This window comes from Pseudopipra pipra, chromosome 11 (genome assembly GCF_036250125.1).
Source record: "Pseudopipra pipra isolate bDixPip1 chromosome 11, bDixPip1.hap1, whole genome shotgun sequence".
Classification (NCBI taxonomy): domain Eukaryota; kingdom Metazoa; phylum Chordata; class Aves; order Passeriformes; family Pipridae; genus Pseudopipra; species Pseudopipra pipra.
The window spans coordinates 20,947,532-20,968,983 of NC_087559.1; the positions used below are offsets into that span (position 1 = coordinate 20,947,532).

Sequence of the window (21,452 nt, forward strand, 5' to 3'; positions counted from 1 at the left end):
GGCCAAGGCAGCACCATGACAATTAGGGTGATGGGGGTGAACTGAGCCCTCTTTTCTCCCCCCCTTTCAGCTGGATGTGTCTCCTGCCCATGGGCTGCATGCACTGCCCTGAGGGGAATATCCTGTCCTGCCAGTTGTGCCTGGCGTGTCTCGCCCTGCACAGAACAGACCCCGCCATCCACTCTGCACTGCCAGGTGGGTTCACACCAACGGGGCTGCCTTTCCCAGAGGGCAGGAGAAGCCTCTTCCCACCACATGGCTTTGTGCCTGGGCTCTCTGTGCCCCAAGGCTGTGTGCCCATCCCAGGCCTCTTTGTCACCTCCCAACCATACCACAGCCAGGCCACACTGATGGGCTGTGGGTATAGAAGCTGGTGAGGTGGCAAACCTGCAGGAGAAGAGCTGGGCCAGGTATGTGGGCCAAGACCAGGGCCCTGGACAGCTCTGGGGGAAGAGAGTGATGGAGAAGAGCTGATGGGGACATTCCCTGGCCCCTTGGCACTGCTGGCCTGATTCAATGGGCAAGGGACTCCCCAGGTTGAGGTGATGAGCAGTTCCAGTGTGGACCACAGCTGTGGGGTCAGGGATGGGTGCAGGTAGAGCTGGAGGAAGCAGCTCCTCCATAAGCCTCTTTTTAGGGTGCATTAGGTGAGTGGGCTAGAGCAGCTGTAGTGTTTTGGTTCCAAGGGAAGTGATGGGCTGCAGGGCCTGGAAGGGACTGTTTCTTATTGACAGTCATCAGAATTCTGGAGCAGTGGTACTTGGCCAGTAGGATGGGGATGGGAGCATGTACCCCCACTCTGATGGCCATTCCAGGGAGTTTCAGTGGATGAAACTTCCTTTCCATGAAACTTCCTTTCCATGAAACTTCCCCCTTTCCATGGAGCTGTATCCATGCTCTAGGACCTGGGAGCTGCTTCTCTGCTTCCCTGCACCCCAGTGTTGGGGAGCCCCAACTCTGCCCTGAACGCTCCCAGGAGAGGGCCTGGGGATGGCCTGCAGGCTGACACTCCCCTTTCCTTCTCAGCAGCTTTGGTAGGGAACCCTGTCCCCCTCCTGAAGAGTCCCCTGTGCATGGGAACAGGAATGGTGGGAGCCATTCCCCTGCTCTGTCCCCATTGGCACCAGTGTCCCAAGCTGGGGGTTACCAGAGGCAGCCTCACCCCCCAGTGTCCCTGATCCACTGCTCCTCCCTTACCTGCAGTTTCTCTTCCCCTTTCCTGGAGGGAGCCCAAGCTGAGGGCGAAGGCAGAGCTGAAAGCACATCTGAGGGGAAGTGTGAGGGGGGTGCCCTGATAACAACCAAACACAACCAGGGCCCAGGTGTGTGCCCCCCGTGCTGTGGGATCCCTCCAAGCACAACTGGATCCAGGTGTCGCTGCTCCATGGCTCCATTTTCAGTGTCTCCAGCTGTAGGGACATGGGGAAGGCCCACATGGAGCTGCTGCAGGCTGAGGTGCAGCCCCTCGTGACACGGCGTCAGTCCTGGGGACACAAGGACACCAACCCCCTTCCCTTCCATGGAGCTGTCCCAGAGAGAAGTAGGGATGCTGTGGTGGCCTGGTAGGCCCAGAAATGGCACCAACTTCCCCAGCAGCCTCACCCAGGGGACGTCCAGGTATGCCACCACAAAGTCCACATCCCTTCTTTTGAAGCCACCAGTGCTGGGCCCAGAGGGGAGTGTTTGGCTGGTGGGATGGCAAAGCACAGCCTTGGGGCAGTGAAGGGAGGGAAGGGGCAGAGGCACTTTTGTCCACGCTGTTCTGTGAGGTGACCACTTTTCCCCATGATCCCCCCTAAGATGAGTGTTGGTCACTTCTTGCTGAGCAGCTGAGGGGCCGTTCTCAGCCCTCTGAGGGGCCGTTCTCAGCCCTCTGTCCTGTGCAGGGGCACATGACACTGCTGGTGCCTGGGTCTCTGGTAGGACAGGAGCAGGCACCTGCTTTGTGCTGGTGGTCACAATGTGTTCAGCCCCCTCTGAATTTTCTCCAGATGTTTCCCACTGTCACAGGGGATCAGAAGTACTTCTTTAGCCATTCCTCTTCTCTATGGAATGTACTTCTCCTCGTGGTTTTGTTACTGTTTGGTTGGTTTGTGTTTTTTTTCCTCTTTCTTTCTTGCTCACAACTTCTTTGTCCTTCACATTGTCCCTTTGTCTGGTCAGAAAATAACCCAAGGGGACAGGGAGCCCTGCCCACAGCCGAGGGTTTCATCTGTCTGTCCCAAGTCAGCAAGGGCTGGGAGAGGCTTGGTGTCACCCCTCATGCAGCAAGGTCCTTGAGCCCTGTGGTGCCAGCAGGTGACTCTGGCTGCCAGGAAAATGTAGTCCTGCCACCAGCATCATTGTTTCCAGGGTCTGGCCGAGGGGGAACAAAGCCCAGCAGAGCTGTGGTGGATACAGCCACAGGCCAGCTGGATTTTCTGGCTCCCCCATGGCTGCCAGACTTATCTTGGGAAATTTTGCAGGGAAACCAAAGCTTTTGAAGCTCTGTGTTTAAGTTGGTTGGGAGCATGAACTAAATGCCTTCCTGTGTCTGTCTGAACTCTGCTGTCTTCCGTGGGACATGGGCTTCCTTTTCCTCCTTTCTTAGAAGCCTTGGGGGCACTTTACCCCCATGTGCACAGTTACTTGTTTCCATGCAGTATGTGAGAACATGTTCATATATGCACAGGCACACGTGTACTTTTTTTCCCCCTTGCCTTGGTGTTTCCTGCAATTAGTGCCAATAATTCAGTGGTGCTCTGGCTTCCCTTTAGAATCATAGAATCATAGAATAGATTAGGTTGGAAAAGACCTCCAAGATCATCCTGTCCAACCCCTTGATCCAACTCCAATTACTATATCAAGGCACTAAGGGCCACGTCCAATCTCTTTTTAAAAACCTCCAGGGATGGTGAATCCACCACCTCTCTGGGTAGGCCGTTCCAATGCCTGATAACCCTCTCTGTAAAGAATTTCTTCCTAACATCTAACCTAAACCTCCCCTGGCAGAGCTTGAGCCCATGTCACCTTGTCCTTGCAGCTGATCAAAACTTCCCCCAAGGCCATTCAACTGCTGAGGAAAGGCACATGATCTTAGTGAAACTATTGATTTTATTATACACATCTGCACGTATTCTACACATCTCCCACATATTATACCAGAGTTTTGGTGTTACTCAGTGCTTTGTAAAGCCATTTGTGGCCAGGTTCTGTTAGTCTGCGTGGAACAGTTCAGTCTCAGCACAAAGACTTCTGGAATATGGTTAATCAAGGCAGTTTTTAGGAAAACAAATCAGCTAGAAAATGGCAGTGGAAGGGTACAGCTTTCCACCCACTGATCAAAGTGTTCTTGTAGCAGAAGTGGGAGAAATTGGCTCTGGGCATTTAGGTGCCCTAGAGCCTCAGTGGGTGCCTAAGGCAGTGGCACAAGAGGTGTAAAACGTGAGGAGGTCTCAGACCTGTGTCTGTGTCTGCTTAGCAAATTCAAGTGAGTCAGAAGCCACCCAGGTTTCTCCCCTGCATCTCTGAGTCGAGTTAGTCTTGCAATCTTGAAGCAGAAGAAGGTAATTCTTGTCCCTGTTGGCTGACAGGTGCCAAGAGGGAATGGGGACAGTTGTCTCCCTTCTGGGCTAAGCTTCTTTGCTCAGGATGGAGTTCCTGGACTCTGGTTCCTCTGTGCCCTGGTGCTTTCTGAAAGGAGAGGGGGACAGCTGACGGCTGCTGCAGGGCAGAGACCTTGTAGGGGTGCAGAGAGGAGCTGGCAGGGCTGAAGCTGGAGCTCGGCTGCCCAGTGCAGAAATGCCCTGGGGCATCCCCTCCCCTCCTGACCCTGTGCTGCTGTGTGGGGCAGGAGGAGACTCACCTGCGTCTGCAGAGGCAAAGCAGCATCAGGGCAGCAAGAGCCACGGCTCCCAGCAGCCCGGCCACGAGCCCTGTGATGAGCAGCAGCTGTGAGTTGCCTGGGCAATAGAAGGAGGGGCTGCCATGAGCTTGCCGGGCTTTGCTCCATGGCAGCGGGTGGGCGGCTGGGGCGCCCCTTGCCGTGCCCCCGGGTGGCACCTACCCCAGGGGACGAGGAGGCTGCGGGTGCCCAGGCTGCGGTGGCGCACGCGGCAGGCGTAGCTGTGCCCGTCCTGGGGGGCCACGGCCAGGACGCTGGAGAGCTGGTAGGTGAGGTCAGCGTTGGGCAGGACGGGGCTGGTGTTGAGCTGCGGGCCCGGAGGCACCTCGTGGCCATCCCTCAGCCAGGCCACGCTGATGGGCCGGGGGTAGAAGGCGGTGACGTGGCAAACCAGCAGCAGCTGGTGTGGGCTGGGCGTGCGGGCAAAGACCGTGGCCACGGGCAGCTCTGGGGGTGGGAGCAAAGGGGTGGGGGAAGCCCTGGTTGGGCACGGCTTGGCCCCAGGGCTTTGGGGTGGCTGTGGCAGGGTCAGGGTGGTCTCACCTTGTCTCTCCAGAGCTGCCCTGCCGTAACTCAGGAACATCTCCAGGGCACTGACGCAGGTATCGTTGAAGATGCCCTCCACCGCCTCAGCGAGGGTGGTGTTCTGGAGGACATCCCTCACGTACCGTGCCAGGTCGGTGTCCTGGGAGAGGGTCCAGGTGGCACTGTCTGTGTCTAGGCTGAGGAAGTCCTGCCCATTGTAGCCCACATAGGCAAACATCCGAGAGGTCCTGTTGGGGTAGAGCTTGCAGCCTGCCATGGACTGAGCCACAAAGGGGTCTGGAGGGGCCAAGAGGGGAGAGAGGTTGCATGAGGGGCTGGGATTGCCTTCCTGCAGGCATGATCAGTGCCAGCACTTGCCAGATCCTTCCCCACTCCCCAGCTTCTGTTTAGAGAGGGGATGCAGTGAAGAGTGGATACTCACAGGGCACATCCTTCTGTACGGCCCCTTCATTGCTCAGGTGGATGAAATTATGAAAATAGATCTTGAGCATGTTGTCAATGGTGTCCCACTCACTGCGGGGCAGGGCTGGATGCACCCAGGGCTGGCAGAAGTGGATGTCCCAGGTATGCTTATCAAGAGACCCAAGTTGGATGTCTTCCAGCAGGCCTAACCCCTCTATGTCCACAAAGGAGGTGTTTTGGAAGGTAAAGGTGTGAAGCAGCCGGATAGTGAAGGTCCCTACATGAGACAGGGGTTGGCAGGGAGGAGAGGGACAGGGAAAGTGGAGGGGCTGAGGGCCAGGTCCTTGAGGTTGCAGAGATCTGTGGGCCCCCCCAGGCCCCCTTCATCCTTGGCAGCCCTGGCTCCCAGCCCTGCACCCACCTCAGGTGGCTGCATCCCTGCCGTGGAGGAGGTGTGGAGCCAGGGGACAAGGAGGGGTGAGGAAGCAAGAGCCAAAAGTGGGTGGGGAGCAGGAAGCCTCTTGCCCATGGAGTCCCACGGGGGCATGGGAGCAGCTGTGGCTGAGGCAAGGCTGTCACTTACCCTGCAGGGCTGCCCATGTCCCAGAGAGGAGGAAGAGGTAGAGAAGGATGAGGAGGAGGCAGCAGCGAGGGGGCTGCATGGTGCCAGCAGTGAGGCCCAGAGTGTGCAGCAGTGGGTGCAGCAGCAGGAGGAAGAGGCTGTGGGAGATGAGGCTGGAGATGTCTCAGGCTGGCTCTGCCTGGGCAGCTCTGCTGGTTCTAATGGCCCTGGCAGCCAATGGGGCTGGCCCTGAGGTTTAGGGGAGGGCTCCAAGGTTCCCACTTGGGGTAGGCTGAGGCATCCTGAGTGTGACTGTGAGTGTCGGGGGAATTTGCTTTGGAGCAAGGTCACCCCACTGCACCCAGGAGTGATCCCTCATGGCCAAGGCAGCACCGTGACAATTAGGGTGATGGGGGTGAACTGACCCCTCTTTTCTCCCCCCCTTTCAGGTGGATGTGTCTCCTGCCCATGGGCTGCATGCACTGCCCTGAGGGGAATATCCTGTCCTGCCAGTTGTGCCTGGCGTGTCTCGCCCTGCACAGAACAGACCCCGCCATCCACTCTGCACTGCCAGGTGGGTTCACACCAATGGGGCTGCCTTTCCCAGAGGGCAGGAGAACCCTCTTCCCACCACATGGCTTTGTGCCTGGGCTCTCTGTGCCCCAAGGCTGTGTGCCCATCCCAGGCCTCTTTATCACCTCCCAGCCACACCCCAGCCAGGCCACACTGATGGGCTGTGGGTATAGAAGCTGGTGAGGTGGCAAACCTGCAGGAGAAGAGCTGGGCCAGGCACGTGGGCCAAGCCCATGGCCCTGGACAACTCTGGGGGAAGAGAGTGATGGAGAAGAGCTGATGGGGACATTCCCTGGCCACTTGGCACTGCTGGCCTGATTCAGTGGGCAAGGGACTCCCCAGGTTGAGGTGATGAGCAGTTCCAGTGTGGACCACAGCTGTGGGGTCAGGGGTGGGTGCAGGCAGAGCTGGAGGAAGCAGCTCCTCCAGGAGCTCCTTTTGGGGTGCATGAGGTGAATGGGCTGGAGCAGCTGTAGTGTGTTGGTTCCAAGGGAAGTGATGGGCTGCAGGGCCTGGAAGGGACTGTTTCTTATTGACAGTCATCAGAATTCTGGAGCAGTTGTACTTGGCCAGTAGGATGGGGATGGGAGCATGTACCCCCACTCTGATGCCCATTCCAGGCAGTTTCAGTGGATGAGCAGCTTCTCCCTTTCCATGGAGCTCTATCCATGCTCTAGGACCTGGGAGCTGCTTCTCTGCTTCCCTGCACCCCAGTGCTGGGGAGCCCCAACTCTGCCCTGAATGCTCCCAGGAGAGGGCCTGGGGATGGCCTGCAGGCTGACACTCCCCTTTCCTTCTCAGCAGCTTTGGTAGGGAACCCTGTCCCCCTCCTGAAGAGTCCCCTGTGCATGGGAACAGGAATGGTGGGAGCCATTCCCCTGCTCTGTCCCCATTGGCACCAGTGTCCCAAGCTGGGGGTTACCAGAGGCAGCCTCACCCCCCAGTGTCCCTGTTCCACTGCTCCTCCCTTCCCTGCAGTTTCTCTTCCCCTTTCCTGGAGGGAGCCCAAGCTGAGGGCGAAGGCCGAGCTGAAAGCACATCTGAGGGGAAGTGTGAGGGGGGTGCCCTGATAACAACCAAACACAACCAGGGCCCAGGTGTGTGCCCCCCGTGCTGTGGGATCCCTCCAAGCACAACTGGATCCAGGTGTCGCTGCTCCATGGCTCCATTTTCGGTGTCTCCAGCTGTAGGGACATGGGGAAGGCCCACATGGAGCTGCTGCAGGCTGAGGTGCAGCCCCTCGTGACACGGAGTCAGTCCTGGGGACACAAGGACACCAACCCCCTTCCCTTCCATGGAGCTGTCCCAGAGAGAAGTAGGGATGCTGTGGTGGCCTGGTAGGCCCAGAAATGGCATCAACTTCCCCAGCAGCCTCACCCAGGGGACATCCAGCTATGCCACCACAAAGTCCACATCCCTTCCTTTGAAGCCACCAGTGCTGGGCCCAGAGGGGAGTGTTTGGCTGGTGGGATGGCAAAGTGCAGCCTTGGGGAGCCAGGTAGGAAAGGGGCAGAGGCACTTTTGTCCACACTGTCCTGTGAGGTGACCACTTTTCCCCTTGATCCCCCCTAAGATGAGTGTTGGTCACTTCTTGCTGAGCAGCTGAGGGGCCGTTCTCAGCCCTCTGAGGGGCCGTTCTCAACCCTCTGTCCTGTGCAGGTGGGTTATGACCCAGTTCTGAAGGCAGAGTAACCAAAGTTCTTGTTAATAATAGATCTCCTGAGGTGGATTAGAGTTCAATGACACTGAATTTATGTTGTTTATATATATATATATATGTATATTTATATATATATATGTGTCTGGTAGGTTTGTTTTAAAGCATTGGAAAGGAGGCATGTAGCCATTTTGGTTATTATCTGTAGAAATATAACAGTATAAAAGTATAAAGACCTCATTTAGGAAAATATATAAGGAAAAGAAAGAAAGAGAAAGAAAGGATAAGAGTAGATAGTGGAGTGACTCTATGCTTATTTTGCCTTTTTTTTTTTTTTTTTTTAACCAAAGAATGGCGAAAATCAATTCACAGTCGTTGAGTTCGGCCGCGCTCGGCTCGGTTCGGCCGGGCTCGGCTCGGTTCGGCCGCGCTCGGCTCGGTTCGGCCGCGCTCGGCTCGGTTCGGCCGCGCTCGGCTCGGTTCGGCCGCGCTCGGCTCGGTTCGGCCGCGCTCGGCTCGGTTCGGCTGCGCTCACTGCGCTCCGCCCTCAGCCTCGGCCCCGTGTGAGGCGAGGGCGCGGCGGGGCCGGTGAAGGGGTGGGGTGGGTGTCCGTGGGGAGGTGCGTGTCCTCTGTCGGAGCTCCGGCGGCACCGGGGTTGTTCGGAGGCCCCTCAGGCCGCCCCCGTCGCTGGGGAGGCGGCGGAATCATCATCATCACCATCACCATCATCATCTCCCGTCTGGCAGCCCCGGCGTTGCCCCAGCGTGTAATCTTTTCGTAGGACAGAACGAGACGCGGTGAAAGGGTTTTAGGAATTAACCTTTGGCTGTCCTGCTTCCCGTAGCCTGGCATTCAGGGAAGGAGAGCGGGAGGATGTCGCTGAAGCCGTTCACCTACCCACTGCCCGAAACAAGGTTCCTTCACGCTGGCAGGCTCGTGTACAAATTTAAAATCCGCTATGGCAACTTTAGCAGGTAAGTCTGTTAAAGGTGAGAAGTCAAACTGCGGATCGTTGAGTTAATACGGGACCTTAAATTCAAATCTGGGGGGCTCCTCATTTCCTGCCTTTTTTCCGCTGGCCATTGAAAAGTTGCTGCTGATTCCTTTCACACGCTGAGAGAGTAATCCGAGCTGTAAAAAACCACTCCTGTTTCATTGCCCTGTGTGAATTTTTTGCTTCAGTGGAAAAGAGGCAGTTTGTACAAGCAGTATTTAAGGATGTAACTGAGAAACTCCAGAGCCTTTGTGGTGGTTTAAGCCCAGCTGGCAACTGAGTGGAGTGAGGGAGAGAACTGGAAAGGTAGAAGTAAAACCAGTGGGTTAAGATAAAGGCAGTTGAATAAGTAAAGCGAAAGATACACATGCAAGCAAAGCAGAATAAAGTTCTGAGTTCATTCACTGCTTTGCTTCCCATGGGCAGGCAGGTGTTTAATCTCCAGAAAAGCAGGTCTCCTGTAGCGCAAAATGGTTACTTGGGAAGACATCTGCCTCGATGCCAAACGTCCCCCCCTGCCTTTTTCTGCCCTGTATTTTGTTCCTGAGCATGACATCCTCAGGTCTGGAATATCACTTGGGTCGGTCAGGGTTATCCCCCCCATCCTTGTTCTCTCCCAACCTCATGTGCACCCTCAGCCTGCTCGCTGTGAGGAGCAGAAAAGCCCTGACGCTGGGTAAGTACTGCTCAGCAGTAAGTAAAACATCTCTGTTTGAAAACAGCATCTCTGTTGTTGAAAACAGCGCTGTTTTCAGCACAAATCCAAGCTATCGAGAAAATTGATTTCTATCCCAGTCAAAACCAGCACAGCCCTGGAGCTCCATACTCAGTGTATGTCCTTACTTCCTGGGCTGTTTGCTGTTATCCGTGTGCCTTTCAGAAGAGGGAGGGGAGTTCTCATCTCTGACCATGTTCTGGCTGGGGCCCCTCGGTGGGGAAGGTGTGATCATGGCTGCCTGCCAGACCATAAACCAGGGAATACCTGTGTGCCTTGGATTCCTTGCCCACCTTGGATTCCTTGCGCTCCACTTTATTGGCTTATTTTTAAGTGACCTTTATGTGGTTTGTTTACTTTTTTAATGAGTTCAGATTTTCTTTAAGACCAGCTCTTTTCCTGTGCATTAGATTGTTGGCCGATACCTGGCAGCAAACAGCTTCTGAGAGGGTGGCTTCCAGAAGCTGTAGTTAGTGTTTGGGAACAGTTTGATGTAGGCAGCACACGACTCCCAGCATGCCAGGGCTAATGCTGGTGCTGTGAAGGGCATTCCTCTGTGGGTTTGCACAGAAGGGGATTAACAGACATGTCCTGCCAGTTCCTCCTTTTAGTCCCTTAAGCAGAATGGCACCACGATAAAGACAGGGCGTGGTTTGAGGGCACTGTGTCAAAAAAAACCAATCCCGAGGGTTACTGGGGGTCAACTGTAAAGATCTGATCTCTCATCCATTGTATCCACAGATACACAACACACAAATGGGCAGAAAGTTCACGAGGAACAATCTTTGTGCAATGGTGGATGTTTTTTAAGAATAATAGATTAAGAATTCATCTTCCTGCTCAGTGTTTTTTCCTATGCAGTGGGAATGATGTTTTGTTGCTTGTTTAAACTCTTTATCAAGTGTTGCTCCATTGCTTTTTGACTGGGATGGTTCCAACTCTGCTTGTTTCACAGTGCTCCTGATCTCAGTCTTGCTGAAAGTGCTGCCAAGGAGTCAGAGGTAGGAGCTGAGGCAGGTCCACAGGACCTTGGATGGGTGTTAGGTTGAACAAGTCTTATGTTTGTTATGGGACAGGGAACATTTTGTCAAATGCAACATCTCAAGGGCGAATAATAGGGAACTTCTCTGGAGAGTTCAGAGTTCAGATGTAAATTAAAAATGCCCTCAATAGGCAAACTTGGTGTAGAGGAGTCATGCTTTTATTTCAAATATTGCAAAGAAGCTACTGACTGTTAAAACTGGACAAATGGAAACTCCTGATTGTCAAACTAGTTGCACCCTGTTCCTGTCTGATTCCTCTTCACAGTCATTCCTGCAGGAGCACTTTTAATGATGCCAATGCTTTGTGTCCAAGCACAAATTGATGGTCACAATTGGTGAGTTGTGTTGTTGTCATCTGCTTCCTGAGGCAGAAGAAAGCTCCTGCCATTCCTGAGAAAATGAGACACATAAAGTGCCTTCTTAAAAATGCTCCTTCCTATTACTTAATTTTTTAAAATCTTCAGAGTATAGTAATAGCATTAAAAATATTACTGGAGAAAATATTCTGATTTTAATTGATATGAAGAATTATAATTTTTTTCATTTTTGAAAATATTGAAAGGTATTAATAGAAAAGCTTTCCTGCTAGTACAGCAGGAGTTTTTTGGGGCTTAACTGCTGTTCCCTTGTAACTGATTTGGGTCCATATTTAGCAAAAGAGGAATATGTTTATTTTTGCACAAGTAAATGCTACATGTGTTTTGCTGGAAAAAAAAAAGGGCACTTCTTAAATTTAAAACTTACTAAATTTGAAACCATATCTTCACTCTCTGTAGTAATTCTTCTATATTAATTTAAGATTAAGATATTCCTTTGATTTCTGTGAGTCAGTGCAGGGTGCTCTAAGATGATCAGAGGTAGCAGAGAGAAGAAGGAGAGGAGGAAAAGCAGAGTATCTAGAACCTGCTTTTCCATGATTCATGCAAACAGTAAAGTTAATTTTTCCCAAGCCTTGAAACTGTGCTTGACACTGGAATTGTTGCAATGTTTTTAATATTCTTCCTTGTTTTGGTTTTTTTGGGGGACCTCCCCAGGAAGTGATTCGAGTAATCCTTGGAAATCTTGATGACTTACACCCATTTTCTACAGACCACTTCACTGTGTTTCCGTGTATCCTTTTTTTGCTGTTTGTAAAAGAAAAGATTCAATGACCTGTGTGTGTTGGGCATTGCCTGATTCAGCATTCATATGTAGGACTGTGCAGATCTTTAGCTGGAGTAGGACTCCTTCAAGCTTTGCTGTTTGACATTGGCTGAACATCCTTCTCAGATGTTGCCTTCACCAGAGAACTGATGTGAAAACAGTGTTTTACAGCGTTTCCATCAGAACACCCCTGCATTCCAAATCAGATTTGGCCAGAGAAAATGAAGGCATGCCCAGAAGTCCACCCTCCTGCCACTGGAAGCACAGCCAGAGCATTGTTCCCAGAGGTTCATAAAATGTAAAGCTCTCCTTACAGGCTTAGCAGTGCTGTTTTTGTGTGGTTCCTTGAGGCTAAACCACCCGTGAGCTTTTGGGGATGGAGGTGGGAGCAAGTGTGACTCTGTGCTCAGGTATCTGCAGAGATGGCTGAGAGAAGCAAAAAGCACCTCAGAGAGTGAGCTTTAGCAGGAGCAGTAGTTAAGCTGAGATAATTGGAAGTTCAGCCAGGCTTTTGAATCCCCAAAGCCTGCAGGATTGTCATCTGGTTATCCTGGTCCCCCCTTCAGTGTCATCCACCCAGTATTCACCTTACTCTGCTCACCCCCCTTACTCCTGTGGGAGCACTCAGCAGATCTTTTCCTTCTTCCCTGAAGTCTGCAGAGCCTTTAGCTGCTGTCAGCCTGGCCTGCTGTACATGGGCAGTGCTGTAAAAGCTCTGTGCTGTTGCACAACTACAGGCTCCTCCACCTTCAAGGTGTTTTTTTCATCAGAGTGCACCAAGGGCACCAAAGGCTGGCCTTCATCTTTTTCTTCTGGCTTGTGCACCTGGACAGAATTTAGCCATGTCAGAGCTGCACCCAGGAGAAGGAATGGCTCTAACTTCAGTGGTTGCCATGTCAATTATCTTTTTCCCCCCCATTTTGAACTGAGAACTAAGTTTAATCATGCCGCTCCTATGAGTCCTGGTCCTTTTCAATTTTTAAATACATTTTTAAAAGAATTACTTTTTAGTTAGGAAGGCTGCTGAGGTTTTGTTCATAGGGTTGGAAGAGCCTGGCATGTTGGGTTTTTTGCAGAAGGGTGTCAGGAGGGCAGTACAGTTGAGGGAACAGAACACTCTTAGTACAAGTGACTGATGGGGCAGCATTTCCTGGGTGTTTCTTCATAAAGTGCTTTTTCATGAAGTTCATAGTGGCAGGTTGGGTTTGCTCCCTGGTGCACATGTGCAGCATGATGTGGTTTTTGAAGGCATTGTCAGGACTCCTGCTCCTTTGGAATGTTAGTGCTGTGTTTTTAAGCCTTATCACTGTTCTCAGATTTGAGTAAATGGGAGAGAGTATCGAAGATGAAATTCAAACATGAGAATGTCCATCTTGTGCCTTATCCCTACATTTGCACATTGTATCTGGAATTGAACTCATTTCAGCAAAATACGTCTTGTGGTAAGTCACTGTGGTTATGTTTGGATAATTTCCAAAAATACCCATGATCTATGTCTTGCTTTCCCCTTTCCCTTCACCTGCTGTATCTTCGAATGAGAGAGAGCAAAACTGCATGTGGTGTGGTTCGAAACAGAGCATGATAGTGTGTTCTCTATTGTCCTGTGTTGCTTTTCTAAAATTTCCTGAATTTCTCTTTGCCTTTTCAGCCACTGCTGACTCTTCAGCAGGTATTTATTCTTATGAAGTGATGCCCAGTGGCTCCCAGCCTTCATTTTTTAATGTCAGTCACTGGGCTGGAGCCATTACGTGGAGCCATGGAATACATGATTTTCTTCCTTGTGCTTGACTGCATTTGCTGACAACACTCTCTTTGTTTCTAGTTTCCTAAAGAAATAATGGATTTGTTTTTCTAAATAATGATAGTAATGATGGTAATAATGTCTTTTGTGTAATTAGCAAATGTTGTCACCTCAGTAGTGTCTCGTTTTCCAGGTTTTCTGTGAATTCCCTGAACAGCCTCAGGCCCCAGCTGAGGCCTCTGTGGGACCCTGCATTTGAATTCCCCTGTTGGGAAAACTGAGTGTTCTTCCTATTTCCTGTTCTGATTATCAGGCCCTGAAAAAAAATGCTGTTTTTTCTTATGACTGCTTAGCAGGTAATCTGATCTCCTCTATAAAATGACCAAGTAGTCATTTCTTAGTCTCACCCATTTGTACTCCCTGACAAACATCCCACGTTTGGATGTAAAAACTGACTGTGGAAAGGTCCAAACTGTTCTTGACAGTAGCTTATCTTGTTCCTGGAAGATGAGGTGCAATGCAAAAATGTACTTTTCAGTTGGTTACAGAGAGTCCAGTCTAAATAATCATCAAGTTTTATACCTCTGTTTACAGGTAAAGAAGTAAACAGAGGCAGTGATGAGCTTGTAAGTTGTGCCTTTGTTTTTGTTTAAATATAAATTAAACAACAAAACAAAGTATTCTGGAGAAACAGAATGTATATATTTAGGCAATGCTACAGTTCTTGTACTTCTAGGAGTTAGTCAGTGTAAACTGGCACTGAATCTCACCCAGAACCATCCAGCAGGAGAGAAATCTTCCTGTCAGTTCCAGGGGACTTGGAATGCAGTCCTGCCATAAACAGCAACGTTAAGCTAATTTGGTCATTTTTGTGTAATGAGAGCTCAGGGTAGGTTTGTTTTCAGTGTGGGTGAGTGTCTGAACATGGAGTGAATTCACAAAGATGTCCTGTCCAAATTCCCCCAAAGAATGTTTCTGTGTCTGCTTAGCATTCCATTCCTGCTACTCAGATTCCTAGCAGTCCTCTGAAGATGGAGCAAATAGGATGTCCTGGAATGCAGGATTTTGTTTAAAACTGTTGAGCATAACTCTCTGGATGGCCTCCCAGTTCTTATCTCAGTCCTGAACCCTTCTTTTGTTTTCATTCTGTAAATGAAATGATTTTGCGAAATACGAATGTACATTGTATTAACTCTGAATTTTGTTCCCAAGTAGAGAAGTCAAAATCACTTGTTACCAATACCAAGTTTGCAATGTTTTGAAGGTCAGGAGAAGAAATGACATATCAGAGAGTACTGCAGTGGAAGGAGCAGTGAAGAGGAGGAGAGTGGAAGTTGGAGCAGAGAATTCATGCCCACAATTCCGTATGGACAGGTCAGTTGACTGACAAAATAAAAATATTGATACATATCCAAGGAGGTTAATGTCTCTTTTATGTCGTTTTAATGGTTCTTGTGTCCTCATGTTTCATTTCTGTGCAGTCCTTTGCCCTGTTTTTCTTCTTCCTCCTCTTCCATAAGCAACAGAATCTCAGCAGCGTTGCTCATATTGGGGGGAAAACGTTTTCCTGTGCTTCCCAGGTTCCCATGCCATGGACCAGACCTCTGCCTGTTTAATTCCTCTGTGTTTAATTCACACAGTGAGCTCAGCAGCCAGACAGATCACTGCACTGCCTTGCACCCTGAGCCAGGGACAGCAAGGACAGTTCTTCAACTGGGAACAGCTTTCCAGCTGCCCCCCAGCCTGCCTCTCAGCTTGAGGCTGATGGCAAAACACACTGGAGCTTGCTCTTTTCCAAGTGCTTTAAAGCCTCACCAAATTGCACGTGTTGTGTGTGCACATGACTATTCTCACACATCTTTCCCATTGGTTTCTTTGGTAGCTAAACCTGTCACGGTGATTCCCAAGTAGATCTCTGTCTCTGGATTTCACAGAATGACTGAGGTTGGATGGGTCCTTTGATATCACTGAGTCCCCACCCCTCTTGCTCAAGCAGGGTCACCCAGAGCAAGTTGCCCAGGATGGATCCCCTTGGGTCATGAATGGACTCCAACTGTGGACAGCCCATTGCAGTGCATGACCACAGTTCTAGTCAAAAAGGTTTTTCTGGTGTTCAGACTTAATTTCACGTTTTGCAATCTGTGCCCTTTGCCTCTTGTCCTGCCAGAAGGTGCTGTGGAGGAGGGCCTGGCTCCCTGTCCTTCATTCTCTCCCATCAGGTGTACATTGATAAGAGCCCACCCAAGCCTTCTCCAGGCTGAACAGTGCCATCTCTCATACAAAAGGTTTCCTCTTTGCATACAAAAGGTTCCCCAATCCCATCATGTTTGTGGCCCTTTGCTGGGTTCACCTCAGTGAGTCCCAGTCACGTCCTGGGGAGTCCAGTCCAGACAGAGCCCACAGAGGGGCTCCAGCAGCCTTGAGTGGAGGGGAGGGATTGCTGCTTGAGGGCAGTGATTTGGCAGAGCTCTGCCTAATTCAGCTCAGGGGGTTGTTGGCCACCTTTAGCACGAGGGGGCAGGCCTGGCTCATGGCTAACTTCAGGCTCGGTTCTTGACTACCTCCCAGAGGCCCAACATCAGTTACAGGCCAGCAGGCTTCTTTCTTTATAACAGGGTGGAGCTTTTAAAAAGAGAAAATTTCGGTCTGTGCTGAATTGTCACAAGTGACAGAGTCCCTGAGCCGTCCCTGTGGTGGGTTGTGTTTGTGCACAGCTTTCCCCTCCCCTGCACAGGCTGTGTCCAGTCATCTCTCCTTGCCTTATATCCTACCCCATTCCCAAGTGTGTTCCATGCAGAGATTATAACAGGAGCAGTCTGAAGCCACTCCTTTTCCTGCTCATACAAATGTAGTCCTTTAATCCCAGTCCCATTCCCCTGACCAGTCACCATGTGACAGCTGGAAATGAGAGAGGAATGAGCCCCTGATTCAGGATGCTTTCTAGTTTCTTTTAGCCAACACATGAGCTGTAGATTAATAAAGTACAAGAACAAAAAGGGCTATTTCATGATCCAGTCTGGCAGTTCTCTCTAGGTCTTACCCCAGCAGTTATGATTAAAACAATTCATAATTGTAATTTCTTGAATTCAAAATCAAATTGGTGAGCATCAGCTTCAAGCCTTCTGTCATTTTTTTCCAGTTATGTTGTTAGACTGAAGAGCTCATCCAGGCTGAGCATCCCCTCTGCCCCAGGAAGGAGTGTGTCTGCTGTAGTGATACCACCTCTTGGTCTTCTTATCTTTCTGGACAAGCTTTTTTACCCCAAGTTCTCATGGGGGATTTGGGTTTTCTTGGGGTGTTACTGAGTGCTGAGGAATCAGAACCTCTGGGTGACAGTCCCAGTGATACTGAGCACCTCACAATGTGTGAAGCCAGGATTGGGATTCTCCACATGCATCCCACTACACCTCCCTGTACAGAGCTCCCTTTGCTGTTTATTGCTCTGTGACCAAGTCTTGTAAGATCTTTCTGTGGTTCTTTGCTCCCTGCCCTTGTAACTTTGTAGGATTCTCAAGCTTTCTCAGCTCACTGCTCATCCCCCTTTCCATGTCATGTAACACTTTTTAACTGCTTGTTAGTTTTAGTAGAAGAGCAGAAAGCCTAATACTGGAACAAGTGCATATTTTAATTTTTTAAGGTAGACTTTGAAACATCAGTACAAATACAGATTAAAGGTATATATCTTGTTGGCTAGAGGTACTAAAGTCCTGCTTTCTAATGAAATACTTGGAGTAGCCATTTACAGGATTGCTTCCTTTTTGTGACATTTTGTAAACTCAGTTCTTACTTACTTGACTTATTTTTAGAACTGGAGCTGATTGTGCTCATCAGATGAGTAAAGCAGAGCATGGATTTGAAAAGGTAAGTTACAGAATATTCAGAAAGAAGCAACAGCAGCTGTTTAGTCCTTGTCCTTAACACCTGTGTCCTCCTAGCTGTCACTCATCCTCCCAAATGTCCCTGGGCATTTTGTCCATTTTCTGGATACCCATTGTAAATTTAGTTCAAATCCCTGTCACACTATCCCCTTCCTGGCTCTTTCCCACCCTCAAAATCTTTGAAGAGAGTCTTTTCCAAGGAATCACTCATTTCTCTCGGGACTGCCCACAAAAGGAGCCCAAAACTTTGTTTCAGAGCAGGATCTTTTGATAGGTTTGTTAGATTTTCAGGATAGGAGGAAGACTGCGTTCAGTAAAGAATAATTTTTCTAAAACAAGCAGGCTTATTTGACTCTAAAATTTACGTCACTTTTTCTTCCCCCTCTGCTTACCTTGTCCCTGGAATTTGCACTAATCAGGGCACTGTTGCACTGAGAGGGATGTCCAGACAGAAGCTGTTGTGTTGATGAATACCAGAGCAGGTGTAACAAGCACTGTGTGAAATCATGGGCACAAATCCTCTTCCTGGTGTGGAATTTTTAGACAGTCAGACCCAAGTACTTCTGTGACATGCCTTCTGTTTGTTTGGGTTTTTTTTATTTGGAATGAGAAGATTAGGTTTAGGAAAAAAACATGTCAGTAGCTCCTGGACTTGATCTTGGAGTGCTTTTCCAACTTGAATGGTTCTGTGATTCTGTGTTTAGTGCAAGGGAAACAGCAGTGGATCTGTTTTTCTGTTAGAGGTTACTCTCTCCTAAAGAAGCCGACCTGTTGGTTTTGTTGTTTGTGCTTTTACATGATGGTTTTGGGGTTTGTGGTCCTTTAGGTTGCTGATCACCCTCCTTACAGGTATTCCTGGCCCACCTCTTGCTTCTGGCAGTTTTCATTTCTGTCCTTTCTCAGTTAATCTGTGTACCAGGACTGTGTCTTAGCAGTGCTAATGTCTCCAGGGGCTGTTGTTTCCCACAGCTCCTCTGTTCATATTTTTTGAAATCTCTACTCATGCCATAGCTCCTGTTATTTCACTATCTGATATGTTAAAGTCTTCTATATTAATTACAGCTTTATGTTAGGCCTGTGAATGTCCTGAGGAGGGAGGTGTAAAAATATCTTGATGAAGAAAGTCCTCACAGTAGCAGAAAAAAAGCCCCAAAAAACAACAGGACAAGAAAGCAGACCTTGCCTTTTTGGTACTTTTAGTACTTGCTTAACAAGCAAGCAAACTAAAATTTCTGTACAGTAGAATTTTGCATTGTGTAACAGTTCTTGGGTTCCTTTTCCTTTCAGAGCTCTTCCAAAGCAAATGAGTGCAAGTTTAGCCCAGCATCCCTTACTAAAGACTGTGAGTAAGGAATTCCTGGATGGTTCCATTCCGCTGGGTACGCAGGGAGTGTGGAGTGAGTGAGGTTGTGGTTTTGCTCTTGCTGCTGTTTCTTGCAGGGAAACGTGTGGAATCTGCCCTTGAACAAGGAGCAGCAGCCAGTCAGGCTGAGGGTGCAGTGCAGCTGCTGCAGCAAATGGACCAAACAGGAAAGAAAGGAAATGTGAAGTCGGAAGGAAGAAGTCTCTCAGGGTTCTGGAGAAGGTACTAATCATGCAGCAGTGAGCAAATGCAGTCCTGGCTCTGGCTAAGCCTGTGTCAAGGCTGATTCTGGCAGTTCAGGGGATTCTGCACAGTTCTGGAGGACGGAGACCTCTTTTCTGTGGCTAAACCAAAGTCTCCCAGGGCAAAGAAACATTCAGGAGTATCCTTTTATCTCATGGTAAGGTGCAGCATTCCCCGCAAATTTTCTTCTTCTGAACTGTCTTTGGGAAAGAACACACGAGAGGGTCACTGAATCTCTGTGACAGCCCTTACAAAATTAACTCACTAAAAACCAACCAATGTCCAACTGCTGCCGTGCACTCCCCAGCCAAGAACAGCCACTTTGTGTAAGAAATAAAACTTCTTAATTGTGGTGTTTGCCATCCCCTTAATGACTGAGACCAGACAAATTATTCTTTGTTTCCTCTGTTTTTCCAGTTTCCTTCTGTGTTGTTTTGTACTGTCATTGTGTCTTTCTGTTGGACAGAAATTGCCTTCTTCCCAGTTCTCAGAGAAGTATTTTAAGTCTAATGTGCTCTTTTTGTTGTTGTTGTTTCCCCAGCATCATCTTTTCGCCACTACAGCACCTTTTTGGTGGAAAGAACTGACCTGGTAGTACTGATTGTTGTGGAAAGGTAAATTTGCAGCATGATTGTTGGGTTGTGTTGTTTCTTCTGTAATTCAGTTTTTCACGTTGCTTCTCTCAGCTGTTAAAATCCTTAAATTAAATTCTACTTTGTTTCCATTTTCATAGTAACATTCAGAAGATGCTGGGTTAGAATGTCTGTTTCTTCACAACTTAGAGCTTTTGGAAATAAAGTAGTAAAAAACTTTTGAGGTTTTGATCCTTAAGCGTCATAACTTGTGAATTTAACATTTCTGTGAGATTCTAATAAAGCAAGCATCGGCTTGGAACTGTGTGTTATTTTGATCAGACTTACCCAGGCAGGACACTTTCTCCCTGCAAGAAGCAGCAAAGGTTTCTAGTATTAGATGGACTCCAGTGCTATGCATCACAGCATTAAAAAGGTCAAATTTCTAGAAAATATTTCGGATTCAATTACCCAACACTACAACTTGGGTTATTAGTTGTGCCTTCAATGTGTAGTGGGATGAGGCTGGGAGTGAAGCCTTCAGGTGTGCCCTTTTCAGGGGGCTGAGCCAACAGCAGAAGGGAGACCCCTCAGCAGGTCTTCCCACTTTATTCAAGTGTGTTACCTGCAACCACCATCAATAGTTTAGGGAATGACACTCCTTATTAATGTAAAATTGTGACAGGTTTGAAGGTTGCCAGTGACAGTGTCTGGCTGCAAAACATATTTAAAGCAATATACAGACGAGTTTTATCCCCTTTAATAGTTCTTACCTAATAGATGTCCCTGTGGGAGAGAAGACAGGTGAGACAGGTTTAGCCCATCAGCTGATCCCAGCAGTTATGATGTAGTCTTCCCTAACTTTCCTCCGTTCTCAACTTAATTTTATACTATTTCTTTATGTTTAGGTGGAACTTGAGCGACTCGAGTAATAAATACCTTTGTTGCTCGTTGCTGTAAAATTGGTCAAAAAATATAGAGTGCATGCCCAGTGGGGGGGTGGTTGTACCTTGGAGGTGAGTAACTTTAGGATGGAGGTGTGTGTTAATATTACAATTAGGCTTTAATGAATCAAGTTCATCTAAGGAGAACAATTTTGCCCAATTTCGCCACCACTGCTGGCTCAGCAGCAGGACATCTCCTCCTTGGTTTGCAGCTGATAAAACCACACAGCACCTGCCAAGTACCACCGAATTCCCCTCCCTGCCAGGATTTCCACGGAGCCTGGCCGTGGTGTGTCCCCTCTGCTCCACCCTCTGCAGCTTTTTGTGCTGGTTGGGGCGGCGATGGTGGGGAAGGACCACGCGATGGCGCCGGACACTTGACAAAGACGTGAATACATCGCTCTCTCCAAACCACCAGACGCGAAGATCCGAAGTTGAGAACGTCCTCCACGGCTCTCAAAGAAAATGTGTCAGCACAGAAGGATTTCACTGACCTTCTCTTCTATTTGCAAAGTTGTATTCGCGCTGCGATGGTGTGGCGGCTCCTTTTCCTTGCAGTCTGAAAACTGCACACACAGCCAAAGGTGCACTGTGCTTTCAGTCTCTGCTGTGTGTAGGATCAGGTAGTTTTCAGTCTCACAGTCCAAAATTTCCACCTATTTCTCTCCCCCAAAAATGTGTCAGGACAGAAACAGTCGAGCAAGCTGTCGGAACACACCCAGTGCCATGCTCTTTGCTTCTCAGCCCTGTGTACTATCACATTCTGTCCCCTTTGAAGTCTGAATTCCAGGAGCTCCCAAGGTCGCTCTCTGTACCTGCTCAGCTCTACCAGATCCAATGGACTCTCCAGGTGTTTTATCTCCTGCTCCCATTGAAATTCCAGTCTTGTTAGGTGACTTTATATCCCCTCAAAAATCAAATTGAGTTCCCCTCAAAAATGTGCCACAAAAGCCAGTTTTTATCCTTTATTTCTCAAATTTCCCCTCCTGTTTATTTCTCTCACTGCAGGAGTGATGAACATCACAGAAGTAACAGCGGGAAAGGGGGATAAATAGGATGTGACTGAAAATGCTGTGTTTTGTTATTTAGGCAGGAGCTGGTCAGTGTTCAAAATGTCCAGGTAGGAACAATATGAACACAACCACAGGAAGACCAAGGAACTGGTCAGTTCAGTTCAAATACTGAGCTTGGA

At 49.2% G+C, this 21,452-nt stretch overlaps 2 protein-coding genes across 3 annotated transcripts; one reads left to right on the forward strand and one right to left on the reverse strand.

The window, feature by feature from the left end:
* Positions 1-78: 78 nt before the first annotated feature.
* On the forward strand, positions 79-19,638 carry MAJIN (membrane anchored junction protein). 2 transcript variants are annotated; one of them, XM_064668140.1, is made up of 12 exons: positions 79-195; positions 5,843-5,967; positions 8,469-8,598; positions 10,289-10,334; positions 11,411-11,486; positions 12,836-12,961; positions 13,855-13,886; positions 14,525-14,634; positions 17,067-17,121; positions 18,426-18,480; positions 18,579-18,723; positions 19,286-19,638. In XM_064668140.1, exons 2-12 carry the CDS (start codon positions 5,847-5,849, stop codon positions 19,329-19,331), a joined length of 942 nt encoding a protein of 313 aa, XP_064524210.1. In that variant the 5' UTR covers positions 79-195; positions 5,843-5,846; the 3' UTR covers positions 19,332-19,638. The 2 variants fall into 2 exon arrangements, with proteins under 2 accessions (XP_064524210.1, XP_064524211.1); XM_064668141.1 differs by lacking the exons at positions 79-195; positions 5,843-5,967 and adding an exon at positions 8,052-8,390.
* On the reverse strand, positions 3,397-5,431 carry LOC135420059 (T-cell surface glycoprotein CD1b-3-like). Its single transcript, XM_064667022.1, has 6 exons — positions 5,415-5,431; positions 4,851-5,191; positions 4,427-4,705; positions 4,046-4,330; positions 3,845-3,941; positions 3,397-3,672 (listed from the first exon to the last, which is right to left on the reverse strand). Exons 1-6 carry the CDS (start codon positions 5,429-5,431, stop codon positions 3,612-3,614), a joined length of 1,080 nt encoding a protein of 359 aa, XP_064523092.1. The 3' UTR covers positions 3,397-3,611.
* Positions 19,639-21,452: the final 1,814 nt, after the last annotated feature.